The sequence below is a fragment of the Oxyura jamaicensis genome, chromosome 11 (genome assembly GCF_011077185.1).
Source record: "Oxyura jamaicensis isolate SHBP4307 breed ruddy duck chromosome 11, BPBGC_Ojam_1.0, whole genome shotgun sequence".
NCBI classification, from domain to species: Eukaryota; Metazoa; Chordata; class Aves; order Anseriformes; family Anatidae; genus Oxyura; species Oxyura jamaicensis.
Window position 1 is genome coordinate 16,451,129 of NC_048903.1, and position 16,108 is coordinate 16,467,236.

The 16,108-nt window shown below is 43.1% G+C and overlaps 1 protein-coding gene across 1 annotated transcript in view; it reads left to right on the forward strand.

Moving 5' to 3' along the window:
- The window catches only part of CMIP (c-Maf inducing protein), a gene marked incomplete at its 5' end in the record, with an annotated part of 126,158 nt that overhangs the window by 95,240 nt on the left and 14,810 nt on the right, over positions 1-16,108 (forward strand). The window contains 6 exons of the mRNA XM_035337071.1: positions 1,898-1,960; positions 3,300-3,380; positions 5,801-5,904; positions 6,436-6,540; positions 7,835-8,188; positions 15,282-15,347. Of these exons, the coding sequence (XP_035192962.1) occupies positions 1,898-1,960; positions 3,300-3,380; positions 5,801-5,904; positions 6,436-6,540; positions 7,835-8,188; positions 15,282-15,347 (773 nt within the window). The remainder of the gene's footprint in view (positions 1-1,897; positions 1,961-3,299; positions 3,381-5,800; positions 5,905-6,435; positions 6,541-7,834; positions 8,189-15,281; positions 15,348-16,108) is intronic.

Consider the following 16,108-nt stretch of genomic DNA (forward strand, 5'->3'; position numbering starts at 1 on the left):
TAGTGCCAAGGAAAGTTCAGGATTCCAGTGAAAGCTGGTTGTTTTGGGGGAATGATTTTTTAACAAAAGATGTCAGGTAGCCCTGCTGTGAGCAGGAAGGTTGGACCAGGTGGCCTCCAAAGATCCCTTCAGCCTAAATTATTCAGTGATTCTGAGTGAAGGCTGCTTCAGGTCAGTCCTGCCCTTCTGCAGATTGTGCCCCAGCTGTTAGGGAGTCAGAGGTTTGTGGTTATCAGAGCTCACTGCCATTATACAGCCAACCTGTGCTATTAGGAGGTATTGCTGTTGCTGTGTGCTTGTGTCATGTCGCAGAGGCACATGGTGATTTGCTGTGCAGACCAAACCACCCTTCCTATCTAGATGTCACTGGAACAGATCAATATTACAACTCGTCCCTTCCTGGTAGGGGATCAGTCACCCGTCACTGGGTGATGTGAGGCAGCAGATTTCACAGAAGGCAAACACAGGCTTCTTCATGCTGCCACTTCTCCATACCGACTGTACAGGCGGAGCTGTGACCTGTTTGTCAGTGTCTGCTGCGGTTATTCCCTGCATTCAGCAGGGACGGGGCTGAACAAAAAAGCCCATTTTTCCTAGGCTGACAGCCAGCCAGCCCCATCTCTGCTGCAGTGACAACAGTGGCCAGACAGGTATAAACACGTGGTGATTTTGCAACGCCTGCCTGCTGTGGTTTGGCTGGTGCCATGGCTGACACTTCGAAAGGTGGATTTCAGGGAGATGTTTAGCTCAGGTGGTGGGTGGGCAGCGAGGATACGATACTCCTACCAAGTCATGTTGCCTTCTCCATCTCCTCTGGGCCACCGCCAGAGGCCGAGTGAATAGTTGCAGAAGGATGGCATGCAAGAATGAACAGAAATGTCACAAGTGTTACCCGTAACCCAAACAGATCTTTGTGCTGGGTTTCATTGTTAAAATTCACATTAACCTTAACCTGCTCGTGTGTGAAAGCAGCTGCTGTGAAACACGCTCATTTTGGGCAGACTCACTGGGGCCAAAGACCTTAAGGAGATGAGAGGGAGAGCAGCAAAAATCAGAAGAGGCTGCCTTAGTAAAGCTCCAGATGCCGTCCAGATAAAATATAAAATATCTGGTGTTTGGTTGCTTAATACAAAATGTTCTAGCTGCTGCTTAGAGCCTTACTTTTAAATGGGTACTGGGAATCCCTTTAGCTCGAGATTGGAAAAGCCCGAAGGCACCATCACGTAGAGAGAATACATTGTTCTAGTACCATTTCCTAAATTACAAAGGAAGTAACAACAACGTAAGTTCATTACACTCTCAGCGGCAGGTATGACCCCTAATGTACTTACTGAGCATAACCACATCGGTTGGCGTAGCAGCAAAGAAGCAACTGTTGATCTCAACTTTCAAAAAGTTATATTCTTGATTTTGATAAATAGAGGCCTTCCAGGTAAGAACAGTGCTGTATTTCTTTTCATGAGTTATCAGCTGTATGTGAGCTTGAACTCTTATAGAAAAGACATGTATTTGTTTGGTGTTTTTTTTTTTTTTTCTTTTAGAGAGATGTTATTACCAAAGCAGTGAAGGAGATTTGTCCTTGCTTTATTGCATACTAAATAACTGTTCTACAGCTCCTGTTTTCATTGAAACCATGATAAAAATTGTACTCCTTTGCTGTGTTTTATGAATTTATGCTGATGTAGTTAAAAGCAAAACTTTCCGGAGGATTCACAGCAAGGGTGTGCTTAAGCTTATGTGTAAAACACACAGCCCACCTCTAATTTCTATACTGATGCTTTTGTCCTTTTTCAAAAGTAAAGTGACCTTTCTTTTGCAATAAAAATATTCCCCTGCAAAACTCTTACTCCAGTTGCAGCCTTCTAATTAATTTTTTTCTCTCTCTATTTTTTTAAAGGCAATTGCACCTTTGCTGGAAAACAACCATCCTCCTCCTGACCTCTGTGAATTCTTCTGCAAGGTATCAGAGCGGCTTTCTGAAATCTTGTAGTTGTATATGTGGGTAGTTCTTTGAGGGGATTGTTGCTTTTTTCTTTAGCTCCTTGCTTCATGCCCAAATTGATTTCATCTTTTGGTCAACAACCGATGACAATGGAATAGTTGACAGCACCATTATGATAAATAGATACATACTCTTCACACGCCAGACTGCACAGTATTGATAATCCATGAGAGTTAAGATCTTCAGACAACCCCACCCCAGTCTGGGTACATGAGATGCCATACTGTATGTTCTATTTAGCTAATGCAAAAATCGTTGGAGTCACCGGGTTCAGACGTGTTGGTAATGTGATGCGTAACTCAGCCGTAATGGTTTTAAGTCATGGGGTAATGGTAGTGGAAAGATCATAAGGACCCATCCTCTTTCCTGGAAAATCCAGGCTTCTGCTGCATTGTGCATCTTTTCTCTACAGTTTTGAGTGCTTTGGATTGCAAAGCTTCTGAATTTGAAAGTACTACTTTTTCTCTAAGTCTCTTTGCATTTCAGTTTTAAGTCTGCTTTAATCTGCTTGCTGAAGACTGGATGTTCACTTGTAAAGCAGTCTGGATGTTGCTTAAAATTCCCACGCAGAGTTACCTGTCAGCAGTTACTCCTGCAGAAATTGTCAGATTTCAAGAAAGAATTCTGACTTTATTTCACTTTGATAAGCCAGCCTTAGGGCCATTCCTAGTCTCTGACTCCGGTACCTCCAAGACTCCATGTTGCCCACCAGACTCTCATCCTCCAAACTATATGGGCACTTATATTTTTTTTATGCCTTTGGTCACCATCAGAGGTAGCTACTTATCTATAAACCTTTATCTCTAAAGGTGTGGGATGGGCTGTGTATAGTGGCAGCATGCAAAATTGCTTTTATAGGTTATGAACTCTCCCTGCTCAGAGATTACAGAACTTGAGTGGGCAAGGCTAATCAGTAGGCTAAGGTGTCTTCACAATTGGCCCTGCCTTGAGCAGGGGTTGGGCCAGATGTGCTCCAAAAGTCCTTTCCTACTTGAATTACTCTGACTGATATATTGGGATGTATCCCAAAAACTATTAAATTCCAGTGAGTTTCATGAAGAAGAAACAGTAGGGAAAGCAGTTTGCACAGTTCCTGAGCTCCCATTGTAATTTTTTATTAGACACCAGCAAATCTGTAGGAGAGAACACTGTTACAGGTATCCTATTCCCAGGAAAGATTCATTAGCCCTTGGATTTTATTAATCTAGGGTTAATCTGTGCACAGGGTGTGAAGCCACAGGGGAGACCCATTTCAATCATTCCTGCAGCTCACAAAATGACTTGTTGCTCCTTACAGCACTGCCGAGAGCGCCCACGGTCGATGGTTGTGATAGAAGTGTTCACGCCAGTGGTACAGAGGATTCTCAAACACAACATGGTGAGTGAAACAAAACTCTACATCACAAAGCTATGGCAAAGAGTAACAAATAAATAAAATATTTAAGGCAGTTGATTTAACTGTGATCTCAAGGATGAGTCTCATCCCTCTGTAGCTACACAAGCAACTTCTTTGCACTAACTGGTATAATTTTAGAAACCATCCACTGTTCTCCTGTGTACAGCATGAATCCAGTAGAAAACAGTTCTTATTTCTTATTTTTATAACATTATTATTATTTAACTCCTCAAGTTTACAGAACTAGCTAGAAAGCCTAAGATGGCAAAGAGGTTGTATTCCTGGCTCTGTGCCTGTGCTCTCCAGACATGTAAACATTTTTGAATATTCTGTAGTGTTCAATGAAATATTCTGTAAATGTTATTCTTGGAGTTCAGGGTGATTTTTTTTAAAGAATCCAGAGCTCTTGAGGGGTCTCAAGTAAAATCTAAATGCATAGTGTAATGCTTGTATTTGGTTAGCTTTAGAGAATTGGGTATATTTACTGTACTTAACATTTGCAGATTGAAAATCAACATGTCTGTACCGCAGTGTGTAGTCAGAGAATTTACGGTGTCGTATATTAATTGGAGTGGATTTGGGCACTTTACTGCTCCTCAGGGATTTCTGTACTGAATAGTCTTTTAGAGAATGTGTGTGTGCATGTAAATAAAGTAATCCTTCAGGGGGACAGTGCTGTTGGCAGTAAACTTCATAACCTTAGGAGGCCACGTGCAATTTAGTGTGCTTAGAGCAGGAAACCTAGCTGTCTGTTCCAACCTTTGCCACTAATTTCCTCTGTGGTCTTTGATAAGTTCATGGCAAGTTCTGTTCTACAGTCTCCCACTTACCAAACGGAGAAAGAGTGCTTCATTTATCTGTCATTTTGAAGTTTCAAATGATCGAGGATAGCTTGTTGTGTTGCTGATAGCACCGAGTACGTGCAGGACTGGAGATTATCACGTGCTGAGTTGTGCTGGGAGCACTTGGCAGCCTCTCACAGCTGGTTGTGGGCTCAGCCCAAATGTTTGAGTACAAGCACTATTGCTTTATTCTTTAGGAGTAAACAATATTGATAGTGTGCCTTGTTTTGTACATGTTACAGTGACAGGTCATTATTATTTTTGGAGGTATTTTAAAGCTGTCAGCAGTGACATCCCCTTTATGATCGCTTGGGCTTTTGTTCTAATTTTGGTTAGGACACTTACACAGGTTGAAAAAAATAATGAATTGTAACTGCACAAACTATTTTGCAAGGAGTTTCCATGAAGTTAAATTGCACCAGGGGATATACGAAGCATGTGCGGTCTCATGCTGTTGGACCAAGTGTATTTGCACCTGCTAGAAGGAGCTGTTAGATGTTTGGTGATGTGAATTGTAATGGAATCGTTGTCAGTCTTTTTCTTGGGTCATACAGGCAAAGAGTGACTCTAGACTTATAGGGAACATTGTTTTGGCTAGGGCTGTATTCACATTTTTGGTGATCTTCCCTAGTTGTACAGCCGATGAGATGTTAATATAGGTTGTGCTATAGAAGTGCCTGAAACCAAAATAAGGAAGGAAGGATTCAGCACTTCGGGAGTGTCTTCTCTTTCACAGTCCCCTGGTTCATTACCACTTGCAGCATTTATTTAAGATTTCAGTTGCCATTTATTTCTTTGGGATGACTTCCTCTTCCTTGAGGGATAACTGGGAGGGCTTGCTGCACTCAGCAGGCCTTGTTTACCACTTTGAAATTTAGTTTTTTAGCTCTGTAACACCTGCATAATAAGGTTACACCTGTGTAAATTAGCAAGAATGTGCTGTGGAATAACATTCACCAGATAGCAGATTGTATTCCTTCCACATCTCAAAATAGCAGGTAAGGCGAGGAGATGCCAGATTTCAGTAAGCACGTGCCTTCCTGCCTGGAAGTCAAATTCATATTGTACCTGGAGTGCAACAGAGAAAGAACTGACCAGTGGTTTTATAACTGATCATGTAATGGTCACATGTCAAACAATATTTTCTCTAAAAGCAGAATAGGTACAATGTCAAATATTGAAGTAAAAATTCATATTTGAGTTGCTCTTCTAAGAACCCGCAGTTATGAGTGGAAGCAAAAATGCACAACATTAAAAAATGTATTTCAAAATAGAAGTATAAAGTTAAACATATGAAAGTAAAATAACTGCAGGTATGAACATTGAACATGCTTTTTGTTTTGGAATGGGTCTGGGGGGAAAGAGGAGATTGTCAAGCATGCCATTATTAGCAAGTAGCACATCACTTCAGCATGCAGTGGTATTGTGCTCCTGAAGCTGTCACATAACAAGAGAGTGAATTCAGCTGTGTTTGAATTGATTTCTTTTGAAAACCCACAGTTTCAATGTACATTGCAGGCATGTTTCACCGTCTTCACTGAGTCTCTCCTTTTTGGACAGGATTTTGGGAAATGCCCTCGGTTGCGTCTGTTTACTCAGGAGTACATTCTGGCTTTGAATGAGCTGAATGCTGGAATGGAGGTGGTGAAGAAGTTTATTCACAGGTTAGTTACATTCAATATTACTGTGTGCACGCTTCCTTACATTACTTCTCCCAGCCCTGCTCACCCCTGTAGTTAGCTGTTAGAGTAGCTGGTGCTTTTTGGTACTGGCAAGCACCAAATAAGTGAGAGGTGGCCATGAGGAGACGTTGCTGAAGGGTTTTTTTAGCTTATTCGTAAATATGGCTGGGGTTTTCTGCCTTTCACGCTGGAGGTGAATGGACATAGCTGTGTGTACATGCCTTTTATGTGCTGAGACTTAGAGCCTCTACAGAGAGATTCCCATCAACTTTAGACCCTGCAATGATCACGTGTGAGCTTTCAGGGGTACTACATCAAGTAAAGCGAGGACACAGCTCAGCCTTCTTCTGAAGTAGGACTATTTGGAGGGGATTTACAGGGTTAAAACACTCTGTTATGGCCTGTCTGAAGATTCCCCAAGGCTGTCTATCCAGTTCTGGCACCCTGTTCTGTCTGTTTTTGCCCACAGAAGTTTTCATTGCAATTGACGTTGTCTTGGCTTTTGTTTTTCAGCATGCATGGTCCGACTGGACAATGTCCCCATCCCAGGGTCCTGCCAAATCTCGTGGCTGTCTGCTTAGCAGCCATTTATTCGTGTTATGAGGAATTTATCAACAGGTCAGTATGAATTCTCAGTTCACCACGTTACTCCCAAATTTGTGGCGTCAAAGAGTTTTCATTCAGGCTGTAAACAAGATCGGCATGAGCATGGGTGTGGGTATGCAAGAGCATGTCTTCATTCTTGCTCCACCCATTGCTAGCGTTACATGTGAGTGTTCTGTACGGTCACATGCATGTTTTTGTAGGTATGGGACTGTATTTGTTACACTTTGCATATTTGAAAATCTGAAGACAAGAAGGTGCCCAGTCTCCGTTCACTTGTACTCGCTGTGGCGTGCTACGAGGCGGTGAGGCTGACATGTCATCACTGCACAGCTTTGGTTCCTGTGCTTGGACCAGAGGGCAGTGCTGGTGCGACAGGGAGCTGAGGAGCTCAGCGCTTCCAGAACTGAAGTGCTGCAAGCTGCAGTAACTTTGAGGATGCAGCGCAGCAGCCAGCTGCGTGCTGACCTTGGCCACCATTGAGATGTTCCTCTGAGGCTGTCTGCAGCTGTAATTGGCTTTTAGAATAGCAGAAGATGAGAGTTTTGCTGTTTAGAATAGCAGGAGAGTGCTCCACAACAGCCTCTGGGAGCTAAGCACTACCCAGAGCAGCCTCAGTTTTGCTCCCTTTCTGGCACATGAAGTGGGTGTTACACCTAAAGCAAAGGGAAGGGTGAGATCCTGAAGAAGGGGGTTGTGTGGAAATCCCAGGGTATCTATAGCTTTGAACCTGAGCTGGTTTCATGATGCTGTCTCCATTATCGTGGAAAATCTGATTCCTGACTTACCACAAAATAGATGCTGCAGTTCCTGACACACGAGCCAGTTTCCAGTAGACACCGAGGGTTCCCCTCTGCTATGTTTCCTGTTTGTTTATGGCTATCTGACTTTCCTCATGGTAGAGCACGGACGGGGGCTGCTTAGTGTCCAACAGAAATTCCAGACGCGAGGGCTGCAGACAAATGTCTGGGCATGTACTGTAGCCAGATACATACTTGGGCATGGATCCTGTTACAGCTTTGCACAACTTGGATGGGAAAGTTCACCTTTGTACTAAACTGGCATGTCAATTAGACTAATGAAAAGCTGAAATGTTTGCAGAGTAGGGGCTGCAGAGCAGTCCTATCGGTGCCCTTTAATATTTTTAATTGATTTCAATAATCTGATTACCCGGCAGAAAACAATCTGGTGGGCTGGGGTGAAACGCAGTGGGAAATTACAAAAGATGTTGGTTTCTCAGTGTTGCCCTCTCCCTCCTGCTTTCTGCTGTTATGTCTGGTTATTGAAATTGTTTATTTTTAAAATTCAGCCGAGACAATTCGCCAAGCCTGAAGGAAATTCGGAATGGCTGCCAGCAGCAGTGCGACCGAAAGCCTAATCTCCCCCTCCGCCTTCTTCACACAAGTCCTGACCTGGTCTCTCAAGAGGCCACCTTGACTGAATCGCGGCTCAAACCAGTCATCGTCACTTCGAACGAGATCCACGTGGAAGTGGAACGCAACAACACGGCTAACCAGAAGATGACAGCCAACGTGGGCAATGACAGCGAGCCCAACCTGATCGACTGCTTGATGGTCAGTCCCACCTGCAGCACCATGAGCATTGAGCTCAGCGCCCAGGCAGACAGGATCCTCGGCTGCTATGTTGAAATACTCAAGATGCTGTGAGTAACTGTGTTAAACAGCTCTTTGAACGATGTCATCCTAACAATGGGGGGGCTTTTCCCACAGGCCTGGTGTCATCAACATCTGTGACCAGCAAGCACACGGTTATAAATCCATCTCCAGCACTGGAGGCCGGCCTCTGAAAGAGACATCTGGCACTGCCAATGCATTCTAAAAATAGCATTAGGAAGATGAAAAGGGAAAGCTGATTTGTACAGTGAGCCTCGGGCATATTACAGAAGACAGGATATTGTTGCCAGTAGTTTCTCTTTTGTTCTTAGCCACCAAAAAATAAAGGGGGGGAATCTATTTGTCTCCTGTAGGGCTCTGGGGATTGCCTGAGACAAAGCTAGAAAAGACAGGTCCGTTGCTAGTGCAGTGGTGGGCAGCACTGCTCCCCTGGCTTCAGCAGGAGGTAGATGAGGCCGGTGCCTTTCACTTAGGTGTTCTCCCTGCACGTGTCAGTAGAAGTTTTAGGACTTGCTCAGATTTACTTCTGTTACAATGGATCCTCTGTTAGTCTTTGATTGCTTTCATATAGCAAACCTGTATTAATGAACCAGTGCTCAGATAACCTTTAGCATATGATGGCTCCGTGGTTTCCTGGGAGGCAGATCCTCTGAATATGTTCAAGAGGAATGTAGAATAAGAAATTCTTTAGGGAAAGCTTCTTTGTCTCCTGGATAATTAAATGAAGTGAAGGGGTAACACAAAAGGTAGACTGCAGGACAGAAGCTTGTAATAGAACCATGTGTTGATGAAGTGTAGTAAACCAACCCAAAACAGTTCTGTGGGCTTTGACAGCCAGCTCTGTTACTGGGTTGCATATGTCTGTGGGCAAACTTTACTGACTATTAAAGGCTTAATGAAATGATAGTTGATTGTTTTTAGATTACATGATAGTGGGTTAAATTTAGCCTCCTCTGTAAACTGTGAGCATTGGGCTACACTGAAGTCAAGTGCCAGCTTGGGTGTTCACTCTCTAGGAACTGCTTGAAGTTGCCATGACGGAGGATTTTGTGAAAGTTTTCCCCATGTTTTCAGTGTTTTCAGAGTATATAATGCCAATTTCAACATAATTCCTTCACTCACTCCTGTGCTGTCTTGCAAATGTATTCATAAGTACACACCCAGAATTGGAGGCAGGATAAGTGAACTCAAGATACTGTTCCTATTGTATTCTTGAGTGGGAAGTTGCTGAAGGATGATTTTTTCCTTAGCCTAGCCTCCTCTCCCCTTAAAATGTTTGCATTAGGTTATCACAGTATCTGGCTTTGTTTTTTCTGATGGCTTCTAAGTCTTCATGTACCCAGGTGCTGCATTAAACATGTGGTGTATTTATTCCTGTCCCCTTGACTCTAGATGTTTTCCATAAACGCTATGAACTCTCTCAGTCCCGATGCTGGCTTGGGTGCTGACTCATTAAGCATTGATGGTTTTGGTTTCATCATGCAGCTGATACACACTTATAAACAAATTCACAAACGGGCACGCTCTTCTTGCGGTCTCCCTAAACTTTACAAGTTTGATATGCCAGGTCTCCATTCCCATATTATTTCTTGCACAAATAAATTAATTCTTATTTCACTCAATACCTTCAAATCACTTTTTTTGATGTTTGCTTTCTTTTTAAAGATTTTTGATCGAGTTCTTCAACAGCAACATTGAAAATGGGAATCTGTTATTGCCATTGCAGAGGCTGTAGGGTAGAACAGCTTTGTGCCCTTTCTCAGCTTGTAAGCTGGTAATTCTGAAAGGCAAAGCCCACAAGACTAGTACAGCGCAGGGGTAGTGATACTACGCAGTTGGTGCAACTTCCCTTGGATTGCCTTGCCAAAGTCCACACCCAACTTTAGAAATCACAACCTATGAAAATATAGGACAGTTTCTAAGGCAGAGCCATAGCCGGTATATGTTGTTGTAGCTCCACTGAGTTGGGCTCACTTCTTTTCCTGTTCACTCCCTGATTATTATTATTATTATTTGGGCCCAAAAGCATTGCTCCAAAAATCAGTTCTGCCCCTGATTTTGCCACTGGCATAGTGGGAGATCTTAAGATGAGTTGCTTCTTTTTGTGCCTCATTTTCCTTACTTTTAAATATAGGTAAAGATGTTGAAGGTTGTTTTAATAAACAACCACTGTTGGAAAAGGACTGTAGAAGGGCCAGTAGTTACTGACAAAAATGCCAGATAATCCCGTTGTGATGCTGACTCTTAGCATGCTCAGGCTCTTCTTGAACAAAGTCTTTCTGATGCTCTAAATACTGTCACTGTACTTTGAAAAATGGAGAATGTGAATAAAGAGAATTGGAGTTCATGCCAATAGGAAGAAAACATTCATTATAAAAACAACAGCTATCCAGGAGCTGAGCTCTCAGCGGGCAGTCACTAAAATAATGTTCTTATTAATATCAGTGGTAAGCCAAACATAAATAAGTTGCTTAGCATTGAATTTAATTGTTCTTTTAGGTGTCTGACTCAATATCATCATCAAAACAAGAGTCACCAACAATGATATCTTTTTTACATAATTAACTTAGGGCAGCAGGGAGTAATTTATTTAGGCAGATTTTAATTATTGAAAGTCTAGCAAATAAGAGTTCTTAACAGTTATCTTCAGCAGAGGACATTTTATTGTTCACCTAACTCCTACGCAATGCATACTTGTGAATAAAAAGCTTCTAATATTGATTAAAGCCTAGCAATGATTATTTAATGATCACTGTAAGACCTCCCTCTTTGCACAGAAGGCTAAATGTGCAGGTTAGCAAATTCAGCTGCGTGGCCATTTCCGAAGCACCAGGAACATCTCTGACCCTTTTTCTAATGTAGTTGAGCAACAAAACACAACTATTGCATACAAAAGGAAAACATAAAGTCGTAGATTTTAAGATGTTGGCAGATGACCATTTTAAGATGTCTGGGCAGATTTGAGAGGAGAGACAGAACAGCAGAACATGATATTTTTGTCCTGTGCTCAGGAATGGATCAAACGTCTGTGTCAATATTCCCTAATGCATCCTGGACTCTGTTAGGGTTATTCATGCCAGCCAGTGCCTCCTGAATGCTACAAGGCTGAAATCGGTGTGTAGAAAATGCACTAAATTAATTGAAATCTTTCTGTTCATCAGATTGAATTAGAGGATCTGAGAGCTGCTCAGCACTGTCCAGCTCCGTACTTGCATGCTAACGTTGCCATGCATTAGGGAATCAGTGGTGCTAAATTTGCTTCTTTCAAAACCAAGTCGGGAGACTTGGCCATCTTTGTATTATCTGGAGTTGCCTAAAAGATGTTTGATTTTGTCAAGCCGCTTGGTCTGGAGAAATGAGCTATTTCTGAGCAGTCACTCGTTGCCTCTTTATTACACTCTAAAAACAAAGAGGATTTGGGGCTCGCGGTCTCTCGGCGATAAGACCAACAGCTTTGCAAACGCCAGCGTCCGCCAGAGCTGCCCCTGCCTTCTCTGCATTCCCCAATAGGTCAGGGGCATGCTCTGAATATCCCCAGTGGATTCTCTTGTGTCGTGTTTATCAGGGTTGCCCATGGCTGCTAATATGTTTTGGATTGTTTGTGCCGCACATGACATATGGGCAGGTTTTCATTTTGGTGAAAGGTGATCCTTGGGAAGGAAAATGTATTATGTGGACAGGCCAATGGCAACCGTGGCCCAAAGGCAAATCCACTGCGGAGGGGGATTATTTTTGCAATACTGCGGCTGGCCGAGGTGGTGGCCACGACGAGCACGGCCGCTTCGTCGGGCTCCTGGTGCAGGTCCTTACCTGCAGCCAGAGCTGATCCCTCTGCCTCTCTCTGCCTGCTTCAGACGCTCCCAGCACGTGCACGAGCTCCGAACGGAGCAAAAAAAAAATAAAAAGGCAGCCGTCTGAAATGAAAGAAGAGCGCAGATGAGATGAGCGCAGACAGAAAGAAAGTGTTTTTGAAAAGGGAAGAGGTGGGAGGAGGAGAAACACCGTAGGCTTTTAATAAGTAGTTTAGTTTTATTCTTGTGCTATGTTTGTTTCATGTTTCCTAGCGCAGATTGAAGGGATTACAGGTTGCGTAGATCTTATGTTCAGGTCCCACTCATGTGACCGAGCTCTATATATTTCATAGGAGACAGTTTTCTTCCTTTCTTCTCCTCCCAGGAAAAAAGGTGATGGTTGTTTTCACTGCCCTCTCGCAGACCTTGCTCCACAAATGGATGCAGCACATAACCTCCAGCTTTCATCAGAGTAACACCGTCCAATTCTCTCTGCAGCGTTTTGCTTGGTGTTGGGCTATTACAAAGCAGCTTTTTTTTCTTCCCATTGCAATTTCCTTTGAAGAGCAGCCATGAAAAATTGATTGGTTCACATTATTACTAATCACAACTCTCCAGATTGCTCAAGGAGGAATTTTGGTGGTGTAACACTTAACCTGAGATGTCGCGGGAACTAAGCCTCAAAGTGGGTTTCAGCTTTTAAGGCTCTGCTAGGGAAGATTAGTAGCTGCTTTATTTCACGTGATGTGAAATACCTTGAGCACCTTTCAGTTTTCTCACTCAGCCTTTTGACATTTGGGTCTCTCTGCTCTAAATTCTGCTCTTGAAGTTATTTCCGCTGCATTGAGCAACAAAAATCTGTCATTTTTAGAGTAAAATCAGGCGGTGGTTTAGGAGGAATTTCCAAAATATGTGCATAATAATAATAATAATAACAAAGATTGTGCTCATTAGGTTCCTCGGCTCTTTGAGGACACGGAGGCAGGCGCTGAGGTCCGTGCACGAGCTCACTGTTCAGCTGCACCCAGAGGCCACTTGCGTGAACTACAGACTATGTTCTTGCTCTTAACAAACAGAACACAATTTTTGATGGAGGCAAAAATTAGGCTCAATGGCTTTTGAAGTGAATGGCATGGGCATGAAGTTTCTTTTTTGGGTAACTGTAGTTTGACATGTGATTTGCTTTGTGCCTCAAATGCTAAAGAAAAGGAGAGGAAAATCAACAAGGTATATTCATCAGGGGGCATAGCCAAGACTCTCAAATGTTATTTGCTTTGTGTTTTGGGGAGAAGCAATGCTGAGGTTTTTGCCTGGCCTGTGCGTCCTTCGTTGCCAGCCTGCCTGCCTTTAAGCTCTAGCCTTGTACCTGACTGAGCTCATTTGTGGTTATTTAACCAGCGCGGGTGGGGGAAGAGACATCTCCCTGAACTCAACACGGTGTTGTGGTTCTTGGCCTGTTGGCAGAGGAGTTTCAGGAAGGAAACAGCTGGGAAAGTACATGCTAGGATTGTCTGGTAACACACCTGTGAAAAGGGCAGGGCTGTTTGCTGAAGTACCTACTGAAAGGCACGTAGTTGCATATGGCATGGGAAGTGTGGAAGAAGCCCATCCCAGGGTTTTTTGTACAGCGTTCATCTGCTTTTTAATATCCTAAGCTACTACCAGCTCCTAGTTCTTGTGGGTTGGTTACTTTGACACATTACATTGAGTTATATTGGTTATTGAGATATTACATGTTTTTGTAACCTGGAGTCATACCACTGTTTAGCAAGTGATAATTGCTTCTCTGATGCATTGTTAAATGATTACTCTTTCAATTAAATTATTCTTTCAATTAATTTTTTTTTATGTTGCTTCTTAAGAGTACCCTGCTCAGGCACACCCAGTTTCGGTGTGTCCATGAGCATGCCTTGGTGAACTGTCCCACATCGTGGGTATCAACCTCTCGTAGTTTATGGAAACCACTCTCTTATGTGGTTCAAAAAGTGGGTGAGACTTCTGGAAATGCATCCATTTAGAACCTTGTCTTTGCAAAAAATGCATCGTTTTGGAACAGTTCCTGTGCATATGTTGCCTGTTTCTAATGCTATCAGTAGTGCTGTCCGTTTGGGAACATTACGCTTCGTTCCTTCTTAACGAAACATCAGACTTGTGTGCCAAGTTTGCAGTAAGCTGCAGCCAATAATCCAGCTTTTGAAACTGAAATCCAAAGGGTAACAGTGGTAAAAGGAGACTGTAGGATCTTCTACGCTGTCTTGTACAGACACCCCAAAGTGTTTCGCACCATCTTGCTGGGTTCTGTTCCCGGTTCTGGTGCTGACTTGCCGGATTCGCTTCTCCTCTCTGTTCTTTGCTTCGTTCAACTTATGACGGTCGTGCCTGCTGTGCAGCGTGTAGTTACTGCGGTTAATTAGTGCTAACTGATTGCTGGCTATCTGAGCTTGTTTGAAGGAGAGGGGTGGCTGCATGCGAGGTGCCATTCCTATGCAACGAGCCCGACTGGCCATGCTGCAGGCACTGGAGCAGCCACGACGTGCATGCAGATCGAGACAACACACTGCCAGGGTGCTTTGCACCTACCCGTGCAGGCTGCAAAGCTGCTAAAGGATGTTCTCTTTACCCTAGTTCATGTGAACATCCCCTTCTGGTGGCTCCTCCTAGGAGGGCACGCCGTATATTGACAGCAGAGAATAGAACAGGGCATCAGCTGGCAGCGAACACAGCTGAGAGGAGCCACCTTGTACAGGGTACACTGAAGTCTTTCACTCATAATCTGGGGATTTGCGAATGAATTACGAATGTGCACGGCAATCTTTGGAAAAGTTAAGTAAGGTATACCAAAAAAAAAAAGTGTCAGATGAACGCCACGCAATTATTTTCTAAATCAGCCCGTGGAATTGTATTTGTTATGTGTGGGTCAAAAATGGGGGTTTATCTTTCTTTCTGCGATAGACTGATGCCTTCTAGCAAAGGAAAATAAATTCCAATTAAATGCAGAATAGAGCTGTAAATAGCAATGGCCTGGTAATTGCTGTACCAACCTAGATGAAAGTATTACTTAGTGATTAAATGTCAACAGGTTTCATAAACAGCAAATGTCTTTAAGTTGACATAAAGAAGGCCTCTCATTGTAAATACCAGATTTATTGTGTCCCTGTGGAGAATGTGCTGAAAATGGAATGGGAAATGTCACCATAGCTCTTTGGAGTATCTCAATAAAGCAAAAGAGTTGTTGATGCCTGCAATAAAAAGCTTTTGACTCCTCGAACTAGCTGTTGACAAACCATATTCCATGCATGCTATCCTGTTAATAAAGATGTTCCTCTTTCAGGTCAGACTACGATGACTGGAGACCAGCCCTGGCCAGCTTGCTTCAACCTATCCCATTTCCCAAGGAGTAAGTTTGCCCTGTCTTAGTATTTACTGGGTAATTCTAGTTAATGTTGTTTTATGGTGAAACAACGTCAGGTAAAACCTGACCGTACTAGGGGCTTTGTGCCCCCAGTTATTGAGGTGGGATTCAGAGTTGATTTTTACAGATGGAGGCACCCAAAGTCTTCCTCACCTTCATCTTCCTTCCTCACTTCTCTAAGATGATCTTAAAGAGAAAAGTGTTTAACTAGAGATAGGCAGACAAGAAAGGAAGGGAAGCTGGTGAGGAGGAGAGTAAAGTGAGAGATTTAGTGGAGGAGGATGCTTCACTGGCGTCACAGAGACTCGTATCGTTTGTATTTTGCATTAAATGAAGAAGCTACCCTATGGATCAGCCAGGCTCCCTCGGAAACCTATTAATGAGCAGTAGTGTTTATAAAATGCAGACCTCCACGGACAAACATTACAACCTATAATTGTACAATTTGCTAGCTTATCACATCCCCTAATGACCTGGTGTCTTGAATCAGAGAGGTCTAATCCTCTGTGCCAGGTTACCTGGGCTACAGCAAGAGCTTGGAAATAGGCAACAGAGGCATCATTTACCTAAGTCAAAATTGAGTCCTGGGGGAGGTGTAAGCCGTACCGTGATGCAAGGCACTTCACAGAATGACCATTAATTGCTTTACTGATGTATGATATTAATTAGGTGTGAGCATACTTTGATTGCATTGCAATTAAAGAGTTCACCTGGCTGTTGGAGGTAGCCAAAATTCTGTTCATATT